The sequence below is a fragment of the Paralichthys olivaceus genome, chromosome 8 (assembly GCF_024713975.1).
Source record: "Paralichthys olivaceus isolate ysfri-2021 chromosome 8, ASM2471397v2, whole genome shotgun sequence".
NCBI classification, from domain to species: Eukaryota; Metazoa; Chordata; class Actinopteri; order Pleuronectiformes; family Paralichthyidae; genus Paralichthys; species Paralichthys olivaceus.
Genome location: NC_091100.1, coordinates 3,916,935 through 3,939,330, shown reverse-complemented (window position 1 = coordinate 3,939,330; position 22,396 = coordinate 3,916,935). Strand labels below are relative to the sequence as shown.

At 44.6% G+C, this 22,396-nt stretch overlaps 3 protein-coding genes across 6 annotated transcripts in view; all 3 read left to right on the top strand.

Moving 5' to 3' along the window:
* Positions 1-1,362: 1,362 nt before the first annotated feature.
* nptxrb (neuronal pentraxin receptor b) lies at positions 1,363-11,746 on the top strand. 3 transcript variants are annotated; one of them, XM_069530995.1, is made up of 6 exons: positions 1,363-1,512; positions 1,664-2,301; positions 5,142-5,583; positions 6,305-6,546; positions 7,472-7,651; positions 8,694-11,746. In XM_069530995.1, exons 2-6 carry the CDS (start codon positions 1,669-1,671, stop codon positions 8,937-8,939), a joined length of 1,743 nt encoding a protein of 580 aa, XP_069387096.1. In that variant the 5' UTR covers positions 1,363-1,512; positions 1,664-1,668; the 3' UTR covers positions 8,940-11,746. The 3 variants fall into 3 exon arrangements, with proteins under 3 accessions (XP_069387096.1, XP_019958176.2, XP_069387095.1); XM_020102617.2 differs by having other exon boundaries at positions 1,664-2,400; XM_069530994.1 differs by having other exon boundaries at positions 1,394-1,512; positions 1,614-2,400.
* A 3,187-nt stretch (positions 11,747-14,933) lies between these two features.
* LOC109639240 (dynein axonemal light chain 4) lies at positions 14,934-18,694 on the top strand. 2 transcript variants are annotated; one of them, XM_020102606.2, is made up of 4 exons: positions 14,934-15,072; positions 15,512-15,591; positions 17,441-17,524; positions 17,692-18,694. In XM_020102606.2, the coding sequence occupies exons 2-4, from the start codon at positions 15,520-15,522 to the stop codon at positions 17,854-17,856; spliced, it is 321 nt and encodes a 106-aa protein (XP_019958165.1). In that variant the 5' UTR covers positions 14,934-15,072; positions 15,512-15,519; the 3' UTR covers positions 17,857-18,694. The 2 variants fall into 2 exon arrangements, with proteins under 2 accessions (XP_019958165.1, XP_069387023.1); XM_069530922.1 differs by lacking the exon at positions 14,934-15,072 and adding an exon at positions 15,139-15,286.
* Positions 18,695-18,752: 58 nt separating this feature from the next.
* LOC109639243 (extracellular serine/threonine protein kinase FAM20C-like) overlaps positions 18,753-22,396 on the top strand; it is a 37,055-nt gene continuing 33,411 nt past the window's right edge. The window contains exon 1 of the mRNA XM_069530920.1: positions 18,753-18,841. The gene's annotated coding sequence lies outside the window, so the exon portion shown is untranslated. The remainder of the gene's footprint in view (positions 18,842-22,396) is intronic.

Sequence of the window (22,396 nt, the reverse complement as noted above, 5' to 3'; positions counted from 1 at the left end):
CCGCTGGAATATCTCAGCAGCCGTTTGATGGATTGCCATGAAATGCTGTAACAGTGGTTTTCGGTGCCCACAGGATGAATCTAAAGGACTTTGATGATCCCCTGACTTTACTCGGGTGACACCATGAGGTTGACGTGAGTTAGAAAAATACTTCTTATTGGACAGATTAAACTCTGTAGATTGCTTCGTGTCCTCCTCAGGATGAAGTGAAATAACTTTGTTAGCTGTTAAGTTTTCACAGATTCATCCTGAGCTGCACGTCTCTGCATAAATGAACTCATGTTGAGAGAAAAACTGTCTAAAAGAGATTTATCCAGCGTGTGAGGAAAAACTTTGGAGTGTTTGTTTGCTGAACAAGGCCACAGAGGACGAGTGTGTCGGGGTCGGATCAGAGGCTGTTGGTGGTGCGCTGCAGTTTGCACGGCCTCCTGGGGAAAACGCATTCTTCATCTCCGCCTACTCAGACCAGAAACCTCAGTGTCGAGGCCCCAGAGCTTTCTGTTTCTCCTTCTTCGTCGTCTTCTGTTCTTCAGAGCCTCCTCCTCCTCACTCTAAATTGCCTGTGAACTCGTTTAACTTATCATTATGTGATGTCGTAGACTGCACATGTAGGATACACACTTAAAGATTTCAGTCCCCGGTAACAGTGTCGTTGCAGAGGTGCGTGTATCGTGCACCTCTATCCATGCATGAGATATTAGCACAAGTAGAACAATGTAATGAGGCAGCTACTCTTAAGGTGGCATTTCTCAATATATCACAGATGAATTATCCTTCACGCAGGGATCACATCTGTGGGAGAGATCGATCTCGTCTTATTGTTTTGAAAACATGTCTCTGCAAACCAAGGAGAGAGGACATCTTTATTTTCCATCAGAATACAAAGCGATCCAAACATTCACACGTATTAAATGCCTTTTTTTCTTGCTTCGTTCACCTTCTATGTTCCCGTGTCTGCAGGCTTTCAGTGGACTTTGCGTTAATTTCCTGCACACTTACTGACTCATCTAAACCTAACCAGGAATCTACGGGTGATGTGTTACAGCTGGTCCGTGCACGGATCATGGTTTTCCCTCGAGCCTCAGTCTGGGAGTTTTACATTTTGTCGTGCTTTGAGTTTGTTCCTTGTCGTGCTCATAAATTCCAAGGTTGCGATTGTTTGAAATGTTGAAAGGATTCAAAGGCAGCTTAACCCTAACTCTAACCTAAACCTAATTCTGAACCAGCCGTTGTGAGGACCATCCAAAATGACACACACACACACACACACACTCATTGATCCATCACCTCTGCTGCTGCTCTGACTGACGCATGGCCACAGCCTCGCTCCTCCTCTGCCGCGGTCCCCATGGTAACGCGCGGAGGAGAGCAGCTTAGCAACAGAGAGAGAGAGACAGAGAGGGAGAGAGAGAGAGAGAGAGGCAGCATCTCTGGACCAGACAGCCCGGAGCCATCTATACACTGGAGCCACACAGAGGGAGCAGCAGCACATCTGGAGAACATCTTCAACGCGTAAGTGCCACATCCGTAACATCTCTCTGGGTTTATCTTAGTGTGGGTGAGATGGAGATAATGATGTGATCAGACTCCTCTCCATCCTCCTCCTCCTCCAGGATCCACAGACTGTGTATTTATCTGTGATCTCCTGCCTCCCTCTCCACAGTCAGTATGAAGTTCGTGCTGGTGCTGGTGGGAGCGGGCACCTTGGCCTTCCTCGGCGCCGTCATCTGCATCGTCGCCAGTGTTTATCCCCGGAAACAAGACGCGCCTCTCAGCGATAACGGCACCCTGACGTCGGAGTCGCTGCTCCAGCCTCTGGAGCCCGGCTCGGTGGCGCACGCCGGGCCGCTGGGCGCACTGCACGGCGCCGAGTCCTACGATGGAGGCAACGCGCTCGGCGGCATCGGACTGGAGGTGCCCACTCTGAACGAGCTCAACCTCGGCGAGGAGACGGGAGGAGGCTCCGCCAAGCAGTTCAGCTTCAGCCGCCTGATCTGCACCCCTGTGCCGGTGGGAGAGTGCAAGACGAAGGGTCTGAGGCGGGAGCAGCAGCAGCAGCAAGCGGACGAGCCGCTGTACGGAGCCGGGGACGAGGACTGGACTTACCTCCGCACCACCGCGGAGGAGCTCCGGCAGATGGTCCTGCAGCAGAACGACCAGATCCTCATGGACCAGAGGACGATCCGGGAGCTGACGGGGAAGCTGAGCGAGTGCGAGAGCGGCCTGGAGGACGACAGGACCGTCCCGGAGCGGAGCATCGGGGTGTGGAGCGGGAACCGGCGCGTCATGGCCGGGGACGAGGTGAGCTCCTCCACCGCGGCGCAGCTGCAGACGGCTCGGGCTGTGGAGGAGCTGGCCCGGGCCATCATGGACCTGAAGGACCGCATAGAGAAACTGGAGGTGAGTGGAAACACAGTGAGTCCAGAGCAGAGTAACTTTGGATAAAAACCTGTTGTCCCTGCTGCTCCACATTTGTTTGACAGCAGGAGATTTGGACTCATAACAGAATTATGACTCAGCCATTGTTTTCCAGGGACTAAATCAGGCCTGAACACCCACTTCTCCCAGTGAGCATTCTGTGTGAAGGCCAGTTTAAGACCTCAGGGGAAAAGTGGAGAAATAATCCTCTCAGATATTTTTATACTTCACTAAAAACAGCCTCAATTCTTAAGTTTAGTAAAGTGCCACCTCCCTCTGCTGCTTTCAGAGATAAGGGCTTTAAATGCGTCTATGTTTAGCTCCTTCTCCTCCTCTCCTCCAGCTTTTATCATCACCTCCTCACAAGTCACTCCTCGTCTCTCTTTTTATTTTGCACACGCTCCCCTGCATGGACCCAAGGGAAATCTGTCCACCCCGCTGGCCCTCACCCACCCACCCACCCACAGCAAGCCACCCGCCTCCCAGCTGCCTCTCCCCCTCTATCTCTGCATCCAACAGCAGGAGAGGGAGGATAAATAAAAGATGAAGCTGGCTGGACAGGAAGGAGGAGGGTGGTGCTGGTGATGGAGGAGAGTCAGGTGTGTGTGTGTGTGTGTGTATGTGTGTGTGTGTGTGTGTGTGTGTGTGTGTGTGTGTGTGTGTGCTGAGATTGAGAGGTATAGAGGCAACAAACACACACACTCACTGCAGCATCAGCGCCACCCTGAGCACAGTCAGTTACAAGGTTGTCTCTGTCAGTGTGAATTTATATCCTGGACGTCCACACCTCGTCCTGCCTCAGCAGCTCTGTTGATATTAAATATCGCCCTCGCAGACGCCTCAAACCACAGCCGCATCTCTCCCTCTCTCTCTTTTTACTGCTGCTTCCCCTTACTTCTGTAATTTCTTCTAACGAGCACGGATGGGCTGTTTTCTCATAATTATTCCTTAACGTTAGTGAGTCCTCCTCAAACACAATAAACTGTCACTTTTTATTGTTTGTGTGCTGGACGTTGTGTGCAGAGCCTTTTAAAAACCGTCTCTGGTGCAGAGTGAAGTTGGAAAACGTTGTGTTCGTCCTGCCTGGTTTATCTGCACTGAACTGTTTTGCTGCCGCTGCTCGTCTACTACCACCTTCTTTGTTTCCCATCAAACGTGATATCTTCACTTGTGTGACTGACAACACGCGGACGTCACATGTTGTATGACAGAGACACTTTCAGTCCCCGGTAGTTGTGTCGTTGCAGAAGTGTGTGTATCGAGCATGTCAGGGTGCATGAGTGAGGGTGGAGGTTTGAGTCCGTGCATGAAATATAAGCACAAGTAGACACAATGAAATGAGGCACAACCGCAAATCACCTCCTAATACACACACACACACACACACACACACACTCTGTTCTGCAGGAAGACTTTGCATTGACTTGCATTCATTTCCTGCAGAATAACTGAGACTTTAATCACAGGCCATTCCCTATATACATATTCATTTAGTTTTTAATCCTGGATGTGCAGATCCAGTCCCGCCTCAGCTCCTGTCTCTTTGTTATTTATTGCCCTCATAGCATCTTATTCTCAAACAGCAGCATTTTTCCAACTTCTGCGATTAATTCTAATACTGTCGCTGTCGGTCTGATACTTTGATAAACACAACACCGCTCACTGTGTTTTTACTCCTCCTCCGTCTGTATCATTTCCTATATTACTGTCCTGAAGAGTAACATTGTTCTATATATGCTGCTGCAACGAAGAGAGGAACAGACTCTACTTTTGCCTTTATGTTAAATGTCTTAACGTCCTCCAGGTGCAGCTGATCGGGAACTAAACGTCCAGTATCTTGACCAGATGTTCACTGTAACGATTAAATTGAATCAATCAGATGAATCACAATCTTTCCAGCAGAGATACTAAACCAAATTGATCAATACGTAATCATTGAAAACTGCAATAAACATAACACACTTTATACGGAAGACAGAGCCAGAGATGTTTGTGCTACTCATGTTATTCAGAGTAAAGGCAGAGTCTGCGTAAGTCCAATGCAAAGAATTTAATTGAAAAGCAGAACTTTTCATCTTTAGATCTTCTTTAGGGAAAAACTATAAAAGGGAATCTCAGAGCTTCAAATGGCATCAAAAAAAAAAAAATCAAGATTCACTGGAAGCTTCGCAGATACAAAACATCACAAAGGCGATGAAAAGCTATGAAAATATCCATCAAGAGTAAATGAATGAAGGGAAAAGCAGTGCTGAGCATGTTTGGCTCCCGAGCAAAGCAGACTGTGTCTATCTTTTACAATTCAATTGATGTTACACAGAAAAACACATTTTCACGTCCTATCTGTAAATAATATGTTGAGAAGTGCTAAACCATACGAGAAGAAGTTGAGTCCATAAACTCTTCAGGGAAATGTTGACTGACGTTATAAATCAAGTGAGAAATAGAGTCATTTTCTATAGAAACTCATTACGCTCATACAAGAGATTGCAGGATTAAGGTTCTTACACACTGGCTTCACTTTCTGGAGCCGGAGTCTACGTCCAGTCAGATAACTTTATAATTCTATTATTCATCAAAGATCTCCCATGAACAGGTTTTTCTCTTTTCTTCTCTTCACTGCGTTTCTTTTATTAACTCTCTTCATCTCTGCTTGGGAGTTTTTCATCGTTAATATATTTTACATACCTACTCAACCTTTGTTACCCCCCCACCCTCTCTTGCAGGCGGAGATAGGCCCTGCTGCATTGAACCTCAGCGACTCATCCGTGGGTACAAGCGGCAGCAGCAGTAACACCGGCAGCAGCAGCAGCAGCAGCAGCAGCAGCAGCAGCCCGGCTGGTAACACCGTCAAGGCCCCTGCTCCATCTGCCGGAAGTGCTTCCTCCCCACCTGCAGCCCCAGGCAGCCGCCGTCCCGCCTCCCCTGCTTCCCCTGCGTCCCCCGCGTCCCCCGCTTCCCCTGCCTCCAAACCCACCTCTCCTAAGGTGTCCCCCGGGCGTGGAAAGGGCACCTGGAGGGTGGAGGACCTGGAGGGGGAGCTGGAGAGGAAGATCAAGATGTTGGAAAAGGAGCGTCAGGCCATGAGGAAGGAGACTCAGGGGCAACACGAGAAGATCAATCAGGGGCTCGACACGGTCAACCACCGCGTCACTGAGCTCGAACACAGTGAGTGTGGGGGAGACGTAAAGGTGATGGGGTGGTGGATGAAGGGATGTATGGATGACCTGTTGTAGAGAGGGTGGTAGACCACAGCCTCATTGAGATGACTCACATGAGAGCTGACACTTTAATGAGCTCTGTGGGCGAACGGTGTCATCACAGCAGAGAAGAGACAGTGGATTAAAACAAGGTGATTCATGAGTTCCGAAGGTTGTGAAATGTCAAATGGGGCCGGGAGGGGTTTATAGAAATAAAAAAAAAATTACATAAATTAATTACTGCCGTTCACAAGAACCTGCGAAACTTCATAACGAATATATTCATAAATGTCTGCGGCCGACAGTGATGCAGTTGGGAAGTGTCACATTGGTTCTGAAGGGTTTCAAGGTAACTGTAGGTGAGAGCTAACGATGGGAGAAGTTGAGAGAGACGGATAAAAAGAAAATCACTTCTCGAGTCTCTTTTTATCTCTGTCGCTCCCCTGAACTCTCCGCCTGTCTCTTCATCCTCCTGCTGCAAGACCTTCACTGTGGCCTCGAGTTAGAAGAGTAGATCGTTACCTGTAACAGGCGCTGTGGGGGCGTTGGTGCACAAACTGGCGGGGACAAGTACGAATGACAGTGTCCTTGCATGAATGGGCCATTAACACATCAACAACTCTTCTATCTGTCGGCCTCATCCCTGCACCTCCCCGTCTGACTGTTTCTCTTTATCTCCTTCGTCTCAGCGCTGACAGAGCCGCCGTTCCCCGACGGCTTCGTCCTCTCCTTCCCCATGCGGACTAACTACATGTACGGCCTGGTGAGGAAGGAGATAACTGAGATGTACGCCTTCACTGCCTGCGTGTGGTTGAAGGCCAAAGAAGGCGGCATCGGGACCCCCTTCTCCTACTCGGTGCCGGGGCAGCCCAACGAGCTGGTGCTGCTGCAGGGCGTCCACAACCCCGTGGAGCTGCTCATCAACGACAAGGTATAGAGGTTGTTTATTGTGAAGTGTATTTTGTGAAAGGAAATCAATGACCACTTCTGGTGAAAAAGATTGAACATGTTGTACCCTGCAGGTTTCCTTCTAAAATGGAAATTGTTATTAGTTTATACCAATCTCGGAGCCAATTGGCTGTCTACTGACGATGAATTAGCCTCTGGTGGGGAACGGGCGCTCTTCTCTATTTACATCTATCTGCGTATGAAAGCAGATGAATTAAAAAGCAGATAGTCGATGCATTTGGGTCGATGTGTTCCTTTTCTGTTGCTCTGTTTATGAACTGTTAACCTACAGGTAACCAAAGCCATTTCTTTATTAAGATTACATGAAAACAAACTGCAGCATTGCAAAAGTCCTGTTACTGTTTCAGCGAGTATATGAATGTTCAAGATGTGGGTTGGTGTATATGTGTGTTGACTGCCCTCTCTGCTTCACCAACAATTGAAATCGTCACTGTTAAAGAAATAAAAAATGAATCCGCCCACTAAAACAGATGGTTCTCTTGAGCAACGCATAAATGATTCAAAATTGCATTTTAATAACAGTGATTTACCCAAGAATAAATACAACAGCAAATGGGGACATTCATTTGAATACAATTTCTTCCCAAAATAAATGGTGCAAACGTCCCAGAGGACCCCGTCTTTTTATTTTGTCACGTTTATTGTGGGCCCACAGCAAACATATGTTACCGAGGGGACACGGCACAGAGGCCAGCTCTATCCAGCTGTCGTTTTATGTTGTGTGCTGCTGCTTTCTTTTTATAGAGCTTAGGCTTATATCCCCCATGACAGAGCGGAGTGCTGGTTTGCGGCAGTGATGGGAGGAAGGTTGGGGCAGGACCGAGCTCTGCTGACATAAACCTGTCAGGGAGGGTGTAACCACAGCCACTGTGCTCTCTCACCCGTAGGTGGCGCAGCTGCCCCTGTCCCTACCGCAGGACGAGTGGCAGCACATCTGTGTCAGCTGGACCCTGAGGGACGGGGTATGGAAGGCTTATCAGGGCGGGAAGATGAAGGGCAGGGGGGAGGGACTGGCTGCCTGGCACCCCATCAAACCAGGAGGGGTCCTCATACTAGGACAGGAGCAGGTGAGACGGATGGATGGATCTCATAATCAATGAATGAATGGATGGATGGATGGATGAAGTACTGAAATTATGGACTTCGGACAGATTGGTTGGTGAACAGATATACGGATGGATGGATGGATGGATGATGGAGCAGTAAATTGAAGGATGGATGGACTATTTGTCAGATGAATTAACGGATAGATGGATGGATCAACAGATTAATGGATGGTTTGATGGATGGATGGACAGATAGATGGATGCATGAATGGACGGATGAACAGTTCGATAGATGAATCGTCGGATGGATGGATGGATGAATAAACTCTTTTAGGGGCGCACCAGCAGACACACATGAACAGACAGAAACCTTAATGATGTTTATCCTCACACTGGTCGCCCCCTCTCTCTCCTTCATTAGCGAGACAACCACGTTACATAACCATTATGAAGTCTGACATTTTCAGTCCCGCACGGTGTCATAAGAACGACGCAAAGGCCGTTCGGCATCTCATTGTCCATGCATAAAGGATCCAAATCAGAGCGCTCTGGGTACCAATGCTGCAAGATGCTGCAATGATGCAACAACACTTGATTTAATGAACATTTTCTAAAGAGAGAGAGAGAGGGAGGGAGGGAGAGAGAGAGAGAGAGGGAGAGTGCTTTATTAATCTGTCTGGTGGATGAATGATGATCCCTGGACATTCATTTTTCAAAGATGCTTTGAATGGACTTTTTAAAAATCTTTTTTAAAGAGGAATCATCAAAACACAATATTTCTTTGTCTGGATAAAGCTTTTGATGCACTTTAACTCTCACTGGGCCAGAAAATAAAAACACTATTCACTTCACAGCAATGTCCTGCAGTTCTCAGGGTTAGAGATTATATAATAATCATCTCAATATACAACATGTATAAATTCAAAAATTGCCCAGGCAGTTTCGGTGCCACTGGACAGTGAGGGGATGCTTTTGAGAGAGAGTGAATCAAACCAAACTTTCGTCTCTTGGTTAATCCTGATAGAATTTTAACTTTTTAACCTTTTTCAATCTCCTCCCGAAGGATACGTTGGGCGGGCGATTCGATGCCTCGCAGGCCCTGGTCGGGGAGCTCTCCCAGTTCAACCTGTGGGATCGGGTGCTGAAGCCCATAGAAGTGGCTGCCCTGGCCGAGTGCAGTTCCCCCGCGCTTGGCAACATCGCCCCCTGGACCGACCACGACGTAGATGTCTATGGCGGTGCGACCAAGGAGTCCCTGGACCCCTGCCACGCTGCCCAGAGATCCAACCCCTCCAGCCCGAAACAGTGAGGGGTGACAAAGAGAATTCGGCCATGGGTGGTCGTGGTATAGGTCGTTTTGGGAGTTGATTCAGGAGTTTGAAGGCACGTAATATTGGACTTTACAGTATATTTATTTGTTTGGGGAAGGAAACCTTTCTGGTGGATGACAGGTTAGGGCTCCTAGGTCGTTCAGAGTGGTGTATCTGTTTTGTTTTTTGTGTTGGTGTCCACGCTCGTGTGTTAACTTCTGCAGTGAGATACGATGAGTTTAGTCGTGAATATTGAAGGTTGCATGGGTGGATCAACTTCTGGCATGAACTGGACTATGATGGAATATTTCCATAAGCGATTATTAATTGGCTCCGGCTGCTCTCTGCTGTGGGTAAAAATCTGTTGGGCCAGTTCACTTCACGTGGTTGTTGAGGCAGAGGGCTGGGTCGGGGTTGAATGCAGATATGGACGAACCTCTCATGATGCCATAGCCAATCCTTTTCTTCATTTTACAACAAAGAGACACAAAGTTCTATCTTTCTTTCTGCCCTGTCCAGTTAGCTGAAAGTGATGCTATCATGGTAACACTGACTTCAACACTCAGTGTGAAACAAAAGGAGTTTTGTTCAATTTGTTTTGACTCTATAAGATCCTGTTGAGTAACGTCTGTGTTCTTTTAAGTTTTCTATATTGCGAAACCATGATTTGGTAAAACGGTGGTCTTATAAATGTACAGTATATTGTGTAATGTATCTCTGCTAATGTTGCTCTGTGCCAGTCTGCTGCCCCTGCTGTTGCCTCTCACACACACAGCTCACAGTCCTGCAAAGTCAGATTTGCAGCTCAAACAAAGCAGCGCTCGACCTTTGATTGACGTCTGAAATTAACACTCGACGTCTGAAAACGATTCACTGTACTCACGGCTGCAGCCACATCACTCGGGAGTTTTCAAGCACCTGAAATAATAACTTGGAAACGCATTCACGCACATGCCCAGTGTACTCCAGTGGTCATGTGATATGCTTTTCCAGAAGTGTTAGTGCGGACTGAGATTATTATGTTTGACTCACACGCAAGTGTTGCTTAAAAGCTTGACAGTTGACACCTGTTCTTGGTGGCAAGACACACAACATGCTATCAATACAGTGATAAATAAATTAACACACATCGGGTTCACCAGCTGCCTCCGCCTCTGCTTTCACATAACCGTCTGTGGGGCTGTGGAGCTCTGTGGCAGACGGTAAAGTATCTATCCATCTATTTGATTGGCTAGCGGCTGCCCTTGAGTGTTAGCTTGAACGTGATTTCATTGGCTGGAAGTTGAGCTCTGCAGCGAGAACAACGCGACACAACAGAACCACAACGCAATAGATGCCATCACCCCAAACAAAGTGAATTAGCAGCGTTATGGTTGACGTGTCCAACGTGGAAGTGTGAGTCCAGCATAACAATACAGAGCGACAACACGTTCGGTTTTAAAACGAGAACGCCCCAGTGTGGCTGTAGCCTGACATCGTGACCAACCTGAGTGCGTTTTCTGACATCGTGATGTATCCTTGAATGTCATCCAGATGGAATGTGAGTATATGTGCATGACCAGGGTCAAACTAGAAATGTGTCAATGACAAAGTTGGTAAACTCCGTAAGCTGCCCCACGCTCTCTGAAGCACACAGATGTCTGTTGGTAAATCACATCCTCACAGAACACACGACCGACAGTGAGGATTTCTTCCTTGATGACCATTTTGTACTGTACATGGAACTCTGTATAAAAGATCAGCATGAAATGTTTGTGTTTATTTAACCTCGGAGCCGAGGTAGTCGACAGCAGGCGTCTGTCATCACCTAACAAACAAAAAACAACACAAACCAATTAAATAGATTTAAAACAGCACATGTGATGCATTTGATTCCCACATCAGCTTCTCCTCAATCCCGACGCCCTCTTTGATCACAATGAATTGTTAACGAAAGTTGACAGGAAGTTGATTTATTAGATAAAAATATTAACAGTAATATTAGACTTTATTTATGTAGCACATTTCAAAACATAGAAATGTAATATAAATATTAAGCACAATCAAAATAACAACATCGTGTTCCTTTAGACACATTATTTACAGCACAGTCAGTTACTGTGTGTTGGACTTTTTAAATAAATGTAAAATATCCAGTCATATTAGAGATTTAATGTAAAGTGTGTTTAACAATAATTATTCTATCTTATCTGTGCCAGAACAACAGTATAGCCTCAAACAGAATTATTATCTGCTTCTATCTCCATCACAATAATCATCACAAAACATGGTGGAGACCAAAGGTTGGAATCAAACACACCCGGATGTTTTTTATCTGGTGTAGCTTCAGCCAGAAATATATATATTCACCAATGCTGTGATGCTGTAAACTTCCATTCTAGCGACGAGTCCTAATCTTCTGTTCTCTTTAGTTCAATGCAAGTTCAAAATGGACATCATAGGAATCAAGATTCGAGAGACTGTGAGGGTTGAGGGTTTGAATCTCACAACACAATCCGTTTTACCTCAAGACTTCAGCCTGTACGATTACAACACATAGGATAAGACACTGACTTGTGAAGTGCCTGTCTGGGCTCCGGTGCCCGAAGAAACAAGTGAAGACAAAAGTTTAAATGTTTTCTTCTTCTTCGTCGTCGTCGTCGTCTCTTTCTTCTGCTTCGCTCTCTGTCACTTTTCTCCTTGTCTCATGCTTTTGGTCGTTGAAGGCTGTGAAAGTGTTGCACTCGTCCTTATTTGCATCTTCATGGATCTTCTATGATATTGTGAAATAGATGGAATAAAATAATAAAAATGGTTATGAAGACAATTCCAGACTCGTAGCTCAATTTATGTGTGTGTATGTGTGTGTGTGTGTGTTAATGTGTAGACGACGAGGAGGTTATTCATCAGAGAAACACGTCTTTTCATGTAGACGTAATAGTTTACTCATAGATTAAAAGAAAGCTCTGATTCGTGGCCACTGATCTTCACACACACAACACTTCTTAGCCTTGGGCCTCGGCTGAACTGTGATCTGATGTGTAACCTCCCACTGGTAACATTTCATTATTTTATTGGTCTCACTTTAGCTCAGCTTCCTCTCTTTCCCTCCGGCCACCACACATCAGAGTTATGACCGAAGGACTATGACTCAACTCCTCATAGTTTTTTAATCCCTGAAACTGCTCATAACAGCCAAACCACCATTGTTACTGCTGCTGCCAATGAGTAATAGCAAAACCTGTGTTGTTGAAGTACGTCTGTTACTACATGTATTATATCGTAGTATATATACATACAAATATTGGATATAGTTGTATTTTTATTATGTTTATGAATATGTATACACTTCTTAATTTTAGGCACCAACTTTCACACACTCATACGAGTTTCTTAAATATGCCAGATTATTTTGTCGTCAAGATCCATGAATGATTCTCTTGCAAATTCCTGGATCCACCACCTGATCCAGGTCCGCAGCAAATATTTAACAGTTTGTTTCCTGACACATCTGTCCAGAGGTTTTAATCTTCCCGACGAACAACAAATCAACCAGCGAACAAACGCACAGGGATGAAGCTGCAGGAGATATCAGGGATTTCTTCCCTCTCAGTGATTTTAATGATGATGAATCTCTGCTGCGTCTCTGTTGATCTCTGTCACAGCTTGTTAGCAGAGTCACATGGGGTCCTCCTTCCCCCTCCCCCACAATCTGCTTCCTCTGCTGTTGAATTATATATACACCTTAATCACCTCTCTCCAGACTTTATGGAAAATCCTCGGTTGACCCTGCACCACGCTCTCTGTCGCATGTCGACTCACCATGTTGATTTCACAGTAAAACTTCAGCCCTTTCATCATCTTTCTCCATTTGATGGCTCGTGCTCTGCTGCAGAGACGCTCGCAGCGAGTCTCAGCCTTCCTCGTGACTACAGATGAATTTAGTTCTCTCTGCGATGCTTCGCTTCATCACTTATTGCTCTTCTCCACTCTAGCAACCCTCCACATCCTCCACATCCCACACTGTAATTTCCCCGTCGATCAGTCCTTCACCTTGAACTGCTTCTCGCTCTGAACCTATCTTCCATTATCCCTCCACTTTCTTCATCATTAAGTGAGGCAGCATGTTGATGTTTTCATTGAACATTTGGCCTCATCTCATATTTACCACAACGTGTTTATACAACACTTTCCCCTCACGGTGAAAACCTTCCTCCAGGTATTTATACCAACATCTCCTCCACCTCTCTTTCATCCGTCTCTCCTCACCTGTTGGCATCTTTTTCACTCCACCTTGTGTGAAAAACATCTCCATCTCCTTCCCTCCTTGTGTTTTGACACTTTTATTTCAGCTTCCTACCGGCCCTCTGGCACTTTTCTCTGTGAGCGTCTCACCTGGGTATTTAATGTTCCCTCTCTCGCTCTCTCTCAGTGTAATTTTGAGATGTTTCTCACTTGACCCAAGGCGAGTGCACGCAGTGGCTGATGCATGAGCCACGTTCATCAATATGATGAACACCACCAAAAGCAGGAATATAATAAAATCAATTATAGTAAATAATTGTATAGCCTACTGCCTATGAATAGCACTTTAGAAGTAGTTTATAGGGACTAGGAAAGGTAAGATAAGATAAGAAAAGAAAGTGTAAGGTAAGGTTAGATAGGTAAAATAAGATTAGGCAGGATCAGGTAAGATTGTATTGAAAACTATTGACAGATTATGCGATATGTATTGTAGGGAAACACAATAATATTGTGAGCACAGGTAAAATTAAAGACACAGTCGTCATGACCCTAGTTGTTCAAAGTCACTGTTAATCTGAGCCAAACAGATTTAAACCCGGTCTTCAAAGACTTGCGAGACAAGGACAGACAGAATTAAGGAGAGGAAAATAATCATGTGATCTGTTTGTCTGTCTCTCCAGGGATTGATTGACAATCCTCTCTAATCCTGAGGACAGCCATGGTTTCAGACACCAAATGAATCCAGATGTTCATGCTGGTGTTTATCGGCTCCAGTGTGATGCTAAAAGCACAAACCAGGTTTACGCAACAAACACACTGAGAGAAGTGGGACTATCTCACTTTCACAGCTTTGTGGTTTTGTGTGTGTGTGTGAGTGTGTACGTGTGTGTGTGTAAGTGTGTGTGTGTGTGTGTAGAGCAGACTGATGATTCTGGGTCAGGACTCCACCTGGGGATTCCACCCAGATGCTTCCAGCTGGATGTGGGACAGAGACAGTGAGAGGGCCGATTATAATAAAGGGTGGAAATACAGTCTGTTGCTCAGTGGATTTATTTAAGAACAAATAGAATAAAAAAACATATAAATAGAAACAAATAGAAATAAAATATCAGAAACCATTAGTTGATGTTACATAAAATGGTATTATGATTATATTTAATAACATAAAAGTGTCCGTTGTGTATTAAGTAAAAAACTGTTTCTTCTAATCAATGTTGTAAATATAGATAGATAGATAGATAGATAGATAGATGGATGGATGGATGGATGGATGGATGGATGGATGGATGGATGGATGGATAGATAGATAGATAGATAGATAGATAGAATAATAATAGGGGTCAAAATGAGTCCAGAATAAATTCACTGCAGCTGAATGTCCAGCCACCAGAACTACTACAAAGCTGTCACTGTGAAGAAGTACGTGCCAGTGGAGATACTCACGATGCAAATATTTAAAGTATCATGTGATAGAAAGACACAAGTTACTGAGGCAGAGTATTGACAACTAATGTTAACACAGATTTAAAGATAAATAACAGAAGCTACAGGAAGCTGTGCTGTTAATAGTTTGTTTTTGGTAGTTTTACTCCTGTTGAGAGAACTGAGGATGTGACACCTCGTGATCTATGACACGAACTGTGATTTGTGAAAATGTGAATATATATATACATAATAAAATGTGATTGATTGGTTAATTGATTGGTTGATTGGTTAATTGATTCATTTCCAACAGAAATACACTGAAGGTGAAAGGCAGGCTTCTTTCAGTTGATTGACAGCCTGTGAGCCAATGGGAGCGGAGTTCTCCTGCAGTGGGGCGGGGCCCGGCTCCTCAGCCTCAGTTGTTGAAGATGTCTCCTTAACAACCGACCAGAGTCAAACTCGTTCCCGCAGGACTGACGCCTCGTAAGTAGCCCCGCGTCCGTACTCTCCCCCGCCGACCACCGACACACACTCGACCACACTCGGTCTGTGGACCCCGCGGGTCAGAACGTGTCTCAGCTGATGGAGAAACCACGAACCTTTAGCTTGTTTGCTATCGAGCTAGCCAGGTTAGCTAGCTAGCTAGCTAGTAAAACATGTGAAGCTAGTAACCGACACTGACGCGACGAAAGCCCGCGTGAGTTTAAAGAGTCTGTCCGCCCTCTGTGTCTCGGTCACCGGAGTCTGGTGTTTGTTGTCTGGCGGGAATCTGCGGCGAGATGCTCGTTGTAGCTAGCTAGCAACGGCTAAGTGTTGTTAGCTAACTTAGCCTTAGCTGCAGATGTGTGTAGTACCCCCCCCCCCCCCTGCACCAGCTGGGTTCATGTGTGTGGTTAACATGTGTGGGTCTGTGGGTTCGCAGGGGTCGGAATGGCTGCGACCGCCGAGGGGAAGAAGGAAGAGGCCGACTACAAGAGGCTGCACAGCTTCCCTCTCATCAGGGTAGGAAGTGGGACACGGGGCAGAACCTGGGAGCAGCTCGTCCTGAGAGCGTGGCGTCGGCGGGACGCGTTCATTGTTTGAGTTTCTCTCCCCAGGTCTCAGGTTTCAGTGGCTGCACGTCAACCGCGACTGACTCCATGACAAAGTTGTTCTCTACTTTCTCCACTCACAACGTGCTGCTCCAATTCCGTCCCCCTGGTGCTCATGGTGTCTTTTCATTTTGTCTCCTACTTATTTATACTTGCACAAATACACCACAGCAAATTCCTACTGTGTGTGTGTGTGTGTGTGTGTGAGAGAGTGAGAGTGTGTGTGAGAGTCTGCTTGGCAATAAAATCCTTCTGTGGCCGAGAGACATCACCTCAGTGCAAATGAAGAAAAACATTGAAAACGACACTGTTCAGAGTGGTGGACCTGGTCGTATTTCAACGCTTTGTGAAGTTCCGTCACCACTGACGAGTCTCAGACTTCGATAACTTCTCATGTTCGGGTTCATCACTTTTTTTTCGGTCTCCTGGAAACCTTTTTTCGGTGTCGTTTTGATGAAGATGTTTTCTGAGTTTGTCTGTGTTGTTCTTCAAATTGATGAAGTTGGTGTCTTTATGTGCAGTGTGTTGAGCTCTCTGCCACTGTAGAATCTGGTTTTATTGCCAACAAGATTCACACGTACAAAGAATCTGCTGTGGTGTATTTGTGCAAGTATAAATATAAAACAAACTGGACACAAAATTAAATATAAGAAATACTACTAGCACCAGGGGAGGGATTTTGCAATACGTTGTTAGTAAACACTAGAGACTGGATTGTGCAAAGCGCAGTTATTGCTCTTGAAATTTAAAGTATAAAGTGTCACAGGCATCAGTGCAGTGATGTTGATGAGCAGCAGCAGTCAGGGGAAAAAACTGTTTTTGTGGTTTTGGTCCCGATGGCCTGCAGCCTCCTGCCTTATGGAGTACATGCGTCTTCAATTACCCAGAGACAAATACTAGTACCTTGTGTGTTGACTCTTCAGTCACCAAACATACAAGCCATCATGAAGATGCAGCCTTGACTTTCTGATGCCTCAACACATCAGGCAACAGATACTTAACAGCTGTCTCTCAAAAGTCCAGAGGGCTCAGCACACTACAACTTAAAAAAACATACAAACACACACAACACGTGCAAATGAAAAAAATATCTTCAACAATATGACAACACATCCAAATCCCCACACTTCAACTGAAGTTATTTCCGGGGGGCACTAAAAAGTGATGAACAAGGCTCGGTCACTAAACCTGCCAATTCAATTAGTCTGACAAATTATCCATAATTAATTGACAAATAAGATTATATCACATTGGCTGGTGTAATAATTGGTTAACTTCGTTTTCAATTCAACATGTATCATCATGCTGTTTAAAAAAAAAAAAACGTCTTCCAGCCCAAAAAATTAAAGTGTTGATATCAGGTCACAGTTGAAAGTGGAGTGAAAAGCCACATTGTTTAAAGCCTTTGGATAACATGCATGTTTCAAACTGGGTCCTCTGAAACTGCATTCACAGTCTCACACATGGTTTTTCATATGAAAGATGGATGAATGTTAGTCATGTGTTAAATAAAAGAAAGACGGCAACAGACCACAGTACCATCTGTGACGCAGTGCGGCTTATGTGTCACACGTGGCACTTGTGTTGGCGGCACACAGAAACAAATATTTAACATTAACCTTGTATTTTAAGTTATAAAAATCCTAAATCAGCATATTTGTTGAATGCTCGTTGGTCCATAGCACACGTGGTAGAATATAGAGACTCATAAAATATATTTAGGAATCAATGTGGACCTTTACAATATGTGTGGTTCTCAGCACACGGACATGCCAGAAGAAATGAGGGTGGAGACCATGGAGCTTTGTGTTACAGCCTGTGAAAAGTTCGCCACCAACAATGAGGTGAGTGTGTATTGTGCTGTCGATGTTTGATGCTTATCTGGAAGCATTGTCTCAAGTTTGTGTGACTGCTTTGCCTTTTCTATGGTAACGAGCTCTGAAAGGATATTAAAACACTCTTAACTCTCCTGATTCCCTACAAGTTGTTTTCTGTGACGTTTTTTTTCCAGAGTGCAGCGAAGATGATCAAGGAGTCCATGGACAAGAAATTCGGCAGCTCGTGGCACGTAGTCATCGGCGAAGGCTTCGGCTTCGAGGTCACTCACGAGGTGAAGAACCTCCTCTACATGTTCTTCGGAGGGAGCCTGGCCGTGTGCGTGTGGAAGTGCTCGTAGCACCTCCTTCCTCTCGCCCCCCCCCCCCCCCCCCCCCCCCCCCCCCCCCCCCAACCAACCAGATGCTGGTTAACATTTGTGTTGCGGCAGGTCAGTTTGTCCACACTACCAGCCACTGTGGCAGATAATAAACCACCACTTCAAGATCTCGTCCAGTTAGTTGGCAGGAAAAATACTTGAAAGGGAATCTCTGAGAGCAGCAGTCACTTTGGCATTAACACAGCTTCCTGCCTTGTCTGTCACTTTTCTTTCTGTTTCTTTCCGTGGTTCTGAACATTCGGGTTTGTGTGTGCAAGTTCAACTTTTACAAACTAATACAGCCAGCCAGGGTCTCCAAAGTCCTTTATCCTCATTCCTCTTCAGGGAGCTTGTGTGTGTGTGAGTGAGTTTATATGTTGGTGTGTGCTGGACACACACCATTTTTTGAAGTAACACTTCATTTTCACCTCCCTCAGCAGTTTTGTCAACAGTAAACTGTCCGTTTACACTCGTGTTTCTCTCTCTCTCTCAAGCCGTGCTAGTCTTTTAATAAAATTCGTAATATTTTTTATGTGTACATAGTTTGATGCGACTTGAAAAACTTCTTTTTAAAGACCAGTGGCATCTTCTTACAACTGAAAGGCTCAGAGTCTTCCGAGCCAAACAACACGAAACCCGATCCACCTTTTCTCCCTGTAAAGCTGTTTGTAATAATCCCGAACAATATCACCGCGCTGAGTGATACAAGCAATGTGATTGTTTTCATGGTGATGCCAGTGTTAATGATCCAGCACAACGGACCATCATGTGTGAACTGACCTGATTGTACAATAAACTCTGAAATGTGATGAAATAGGAACTTAGATTGTCGCCTGTGTTCTTCACAACATTGACATTTCTTTTATTTCTGGCAGGATGTTTTTGTGCGGATGAATCAGACGCAGATGTAATGTTTGTGACGCCTGTGGTGAGGAGATAGTAGCTGCTGGGGGAGAGGAGATTTCTTGTAAGTAGAGACCAAATAGGAACGTGTAAAAGGAAAATCATTTATTTTTCATGACAGTAAATGCAGTTACCGAATCGTTAGTGGCTGCTCCGCCAGCGCCAAGAGTGAAATGACACGTTTGTTTTAAGTACCAATACTTTTTGTATTTGAATGGCTGCGTTTAATATGTTAAAAATAAAGTAAAAGTATTGCGTCACTCAGAGGAATAACTTGCCAGCAACTGCTTTTACGAGACTTCGTATAAATAAGAAACGCGCAGAGGAGAATGCTTCGAAAAATACCCAAAAGAAAAAAGGTAAACGATGGAGTGTCAGGGACTCGTCAAAATGAATGATGGAAACTTCCTGAGACAGGTTTTCCCTGAGAAACTGGAGAAGGTCGTGTTGCAAAGATGATTTACAATTTTAGAATATAACTTCCCTCTAAAGGCGGTAGAAATATTTTGGAAAGAAGTTGCTCAAAGTCAGATTTTCTTGAAACGTCTCTGCAGAGTTTCTGATTGACAGCAGGATCCACACTGTGCCGTGGTGTCAGTGAGCGAGTTCATATAATTCACTTAAAGCGCTGCTCTACTTCAGTTAACATCCGTCTGTACGAGCAACGAGAAAAAATAAGCTTCCACCCACACGCTCACATCATGTAAGAGGCAATTTCGTCTTCAGGAAAATAAAGTTTTAGTTTAACATTAATTAATTAAAGATAAAATGAGAAAAGAAAGAGACTCATCAGCTTTAATTAAGGTTTGAGGTAATTTCCTCTCAGTCCTCGATGCACTATAGTTTGATCTACGGAACATAAAGAGTAAAGTTTATGGGGATATGATGCAGCATGTGCACATTCTGTAATCAGGCAACTACAAATGAGACTAACAAGCAGGCAACACGGAATGTCACTATGAATTTAAATGTATTATAAATAATTAAAACTAATATAAAACTGAATATATAGAACCTGATTGAAGACATATATATTAAATTGGAAACGTAAAGGCATCTCCTTCTGGCATTGTTTATTCTGTAAAGTTAAAGTTTCCGTACACTGGCAAACATTAACGCAGATACCGAAATGTCAGCAAAGACAAATATCTGATAAATTGATCAAGCTCTAAAATAGATAAAACATATATAGAAGAGTAGACACACATTTAGAAAACATGCACAGAAACCTCATGTTCAACGTATAATTACAGTAAGAGAATTATAGATTGTGGCTAAAAGAAAAACGTGACACTTGTGCTTAAGAGAAATAAGTAAAACGTTATGTAACTGCAGTGTCTCTTTTGCACCGTGACAGTGTAGAGGGCATTTTGACCTAGCAGGGGGGGAGGGAGCGAGGGAGGGAGGGAGGGAGGCACCCATTGTTGACAGATGAGCTAAATCCAGCGACTTCATCCTGAACATTTGAATCCACAAACACACCATGACCCCACATCAGGTCAGTCTGCTCTCTGCTGTCCAGCTCCTGCAGGAAACTGAATGTGGCTTTCACCTGATGGTTAGGACACAGATTCATTACTGAGATTACACACATACATATTCTGAGTGTTGTGAATTTTACATTTAACAACAGGGATCGACACTAGACCCAGAGCTGCTGAACAATATCAATTCTTTTCTGTTTTGTTTTTTTGTGAAGTTGGCCAAAAGGGAAAAGGAACCTTTGTTTTTTTTAAAATCTGAAGTCCTGGAGAAACATCATAGTTCAATGACTTTGTCAGTGAGAATAAATCCAGAACCCATTCAGAGACGTAGAGATCTTTTATTGGCTTTGATTCATCGCAGCCCTGACCCAGAATGTCTCATCCAGAGAAGCTGCTCAAATAGAATCATTCCAGCTCTTGACCAAAGTCTGAACCCAGACAATCAACGGCTGAACGTTGGCAGGTACATACTGCATGTGGCATTTCTCCATCCCGCCCTTCTGCATCTTCCCTTTTAATGGCAGGAATGAATTGGACACAGATGCATCTAGATTTGCAAATATTATACACTCATGGTTTTATCTCAGATTCACCTGGATGGACGATTTCCCATAAACTGGGCCGACACATTCTGCACTCATCGCAGCGACCCTCAGATTAATCCGGTGGGTCTTGTGTCAGTAAACATGGTTCCACCCTGTGATGCATCTCATTCATTATTCACCCCAGACGCTCTTTATATATCTCTCCTCCCTCTCGCCGGGGCTCCTCAGCGTTGTTAAAAAATTCATACAAAGAGCCACAGAGCCACTAAAGACTCTGCTGGTCGGCTCACTCTCAACACTGAAACGCCATCTCCCCTGTGCACAGGAAGGAGCCTCGTTAACCGGCTCTCGAGTCGGGCCGTCTGAGCCACTGATTCCAGGGGGTGGCCAGGTTTAAGAGTTATGTGATGGAGATGATTGTGCTGTGGATGAGGGTGGGGTCAGTGCAGATGGATGGTGAGTCAGTGAGGGCTTCAGATGCAAAGCAGAGAAACACAAGGATGATGACGCAGCTGAGAAGGTGCCTGGTGTTCAATCTACTAATTCAAGAAGTTTTATCGACTTCGCACTTGAATGTGTTGTGTAGCTGCAGGGCTGAGACTCACCAGCTTTATCGACACTGCGCTCGTACTTGATTATTTTCCCTAGCTTTTATTACAGAGTAAACAAACGAGGAAAGAGTTGACATTTCATTTAAACAATATATATATATTCTGAATTCAAGTTCTATATATTTGGCTGCATTTGTTTTTTCAATTGTATTGTTATCTATAATTACATTTCTTCGTCATATATCAGACAATATATCGGTATCAGAAATGTTTTGATCCTTGATATGTGTTTTCGGCTTTAGCCCCAAAAAAATCAATGTTATCTACTCAGTTTGTCCAGACGCTCTTAATATTGACTTTTCTCAGGCCGACTGAATAAATAGGAATAAATAAGAGTATGATAACAATATTCCTCATCAAACTTTAAATGAAATGTAGACACACTCCTTTTTTTTAACTGAATAAAGAGACAGAAATGATACTGAAGCAGTGGAATTAATAAACACGACCATGCTCAGATTTCCACAGGCGCCGTGGTTGTGGCAGGTGATTAATTGAACTATTGAAGTTGAAACACGGCTGTGTGCTCTCAGCACGTTGGGACCATCGATGTTGGAAAAGCTCGCAGCTGTATCTTAGCAACCTCCTTACCTCCTGCAATGAAGGGTGGAAGGTGAGAGCATCTCTGACTGTGTGTGTGTGTGTGTGTGTGTGTATGTGTGTGTGTGTATAGGAGGTAAAAGAAAATGAAAAAGAAAAAGTGACTGACAGCTCTCAGAATTCGATTGCTGGTAAAGAAGACTTTTTAAAGTTTAGAGATTTCAACAGTCGCTCAAGGATACAGAGAGTTAGAGAGAAGTCGAGCGAGACATGGGCGTATCAGGCAGCCACCAGTCAGAGACGGAGGGCGACAGAGGACAGCAGAGACGAGGGGGGGGGGGATACATTTTTCATCTAAACAACGCCAGTAGGCTTTTTATTTAATTGAGAAATGAGAAACACTATTCAATATTAATGAGTGTGTGTGTGTGTGTGTGTG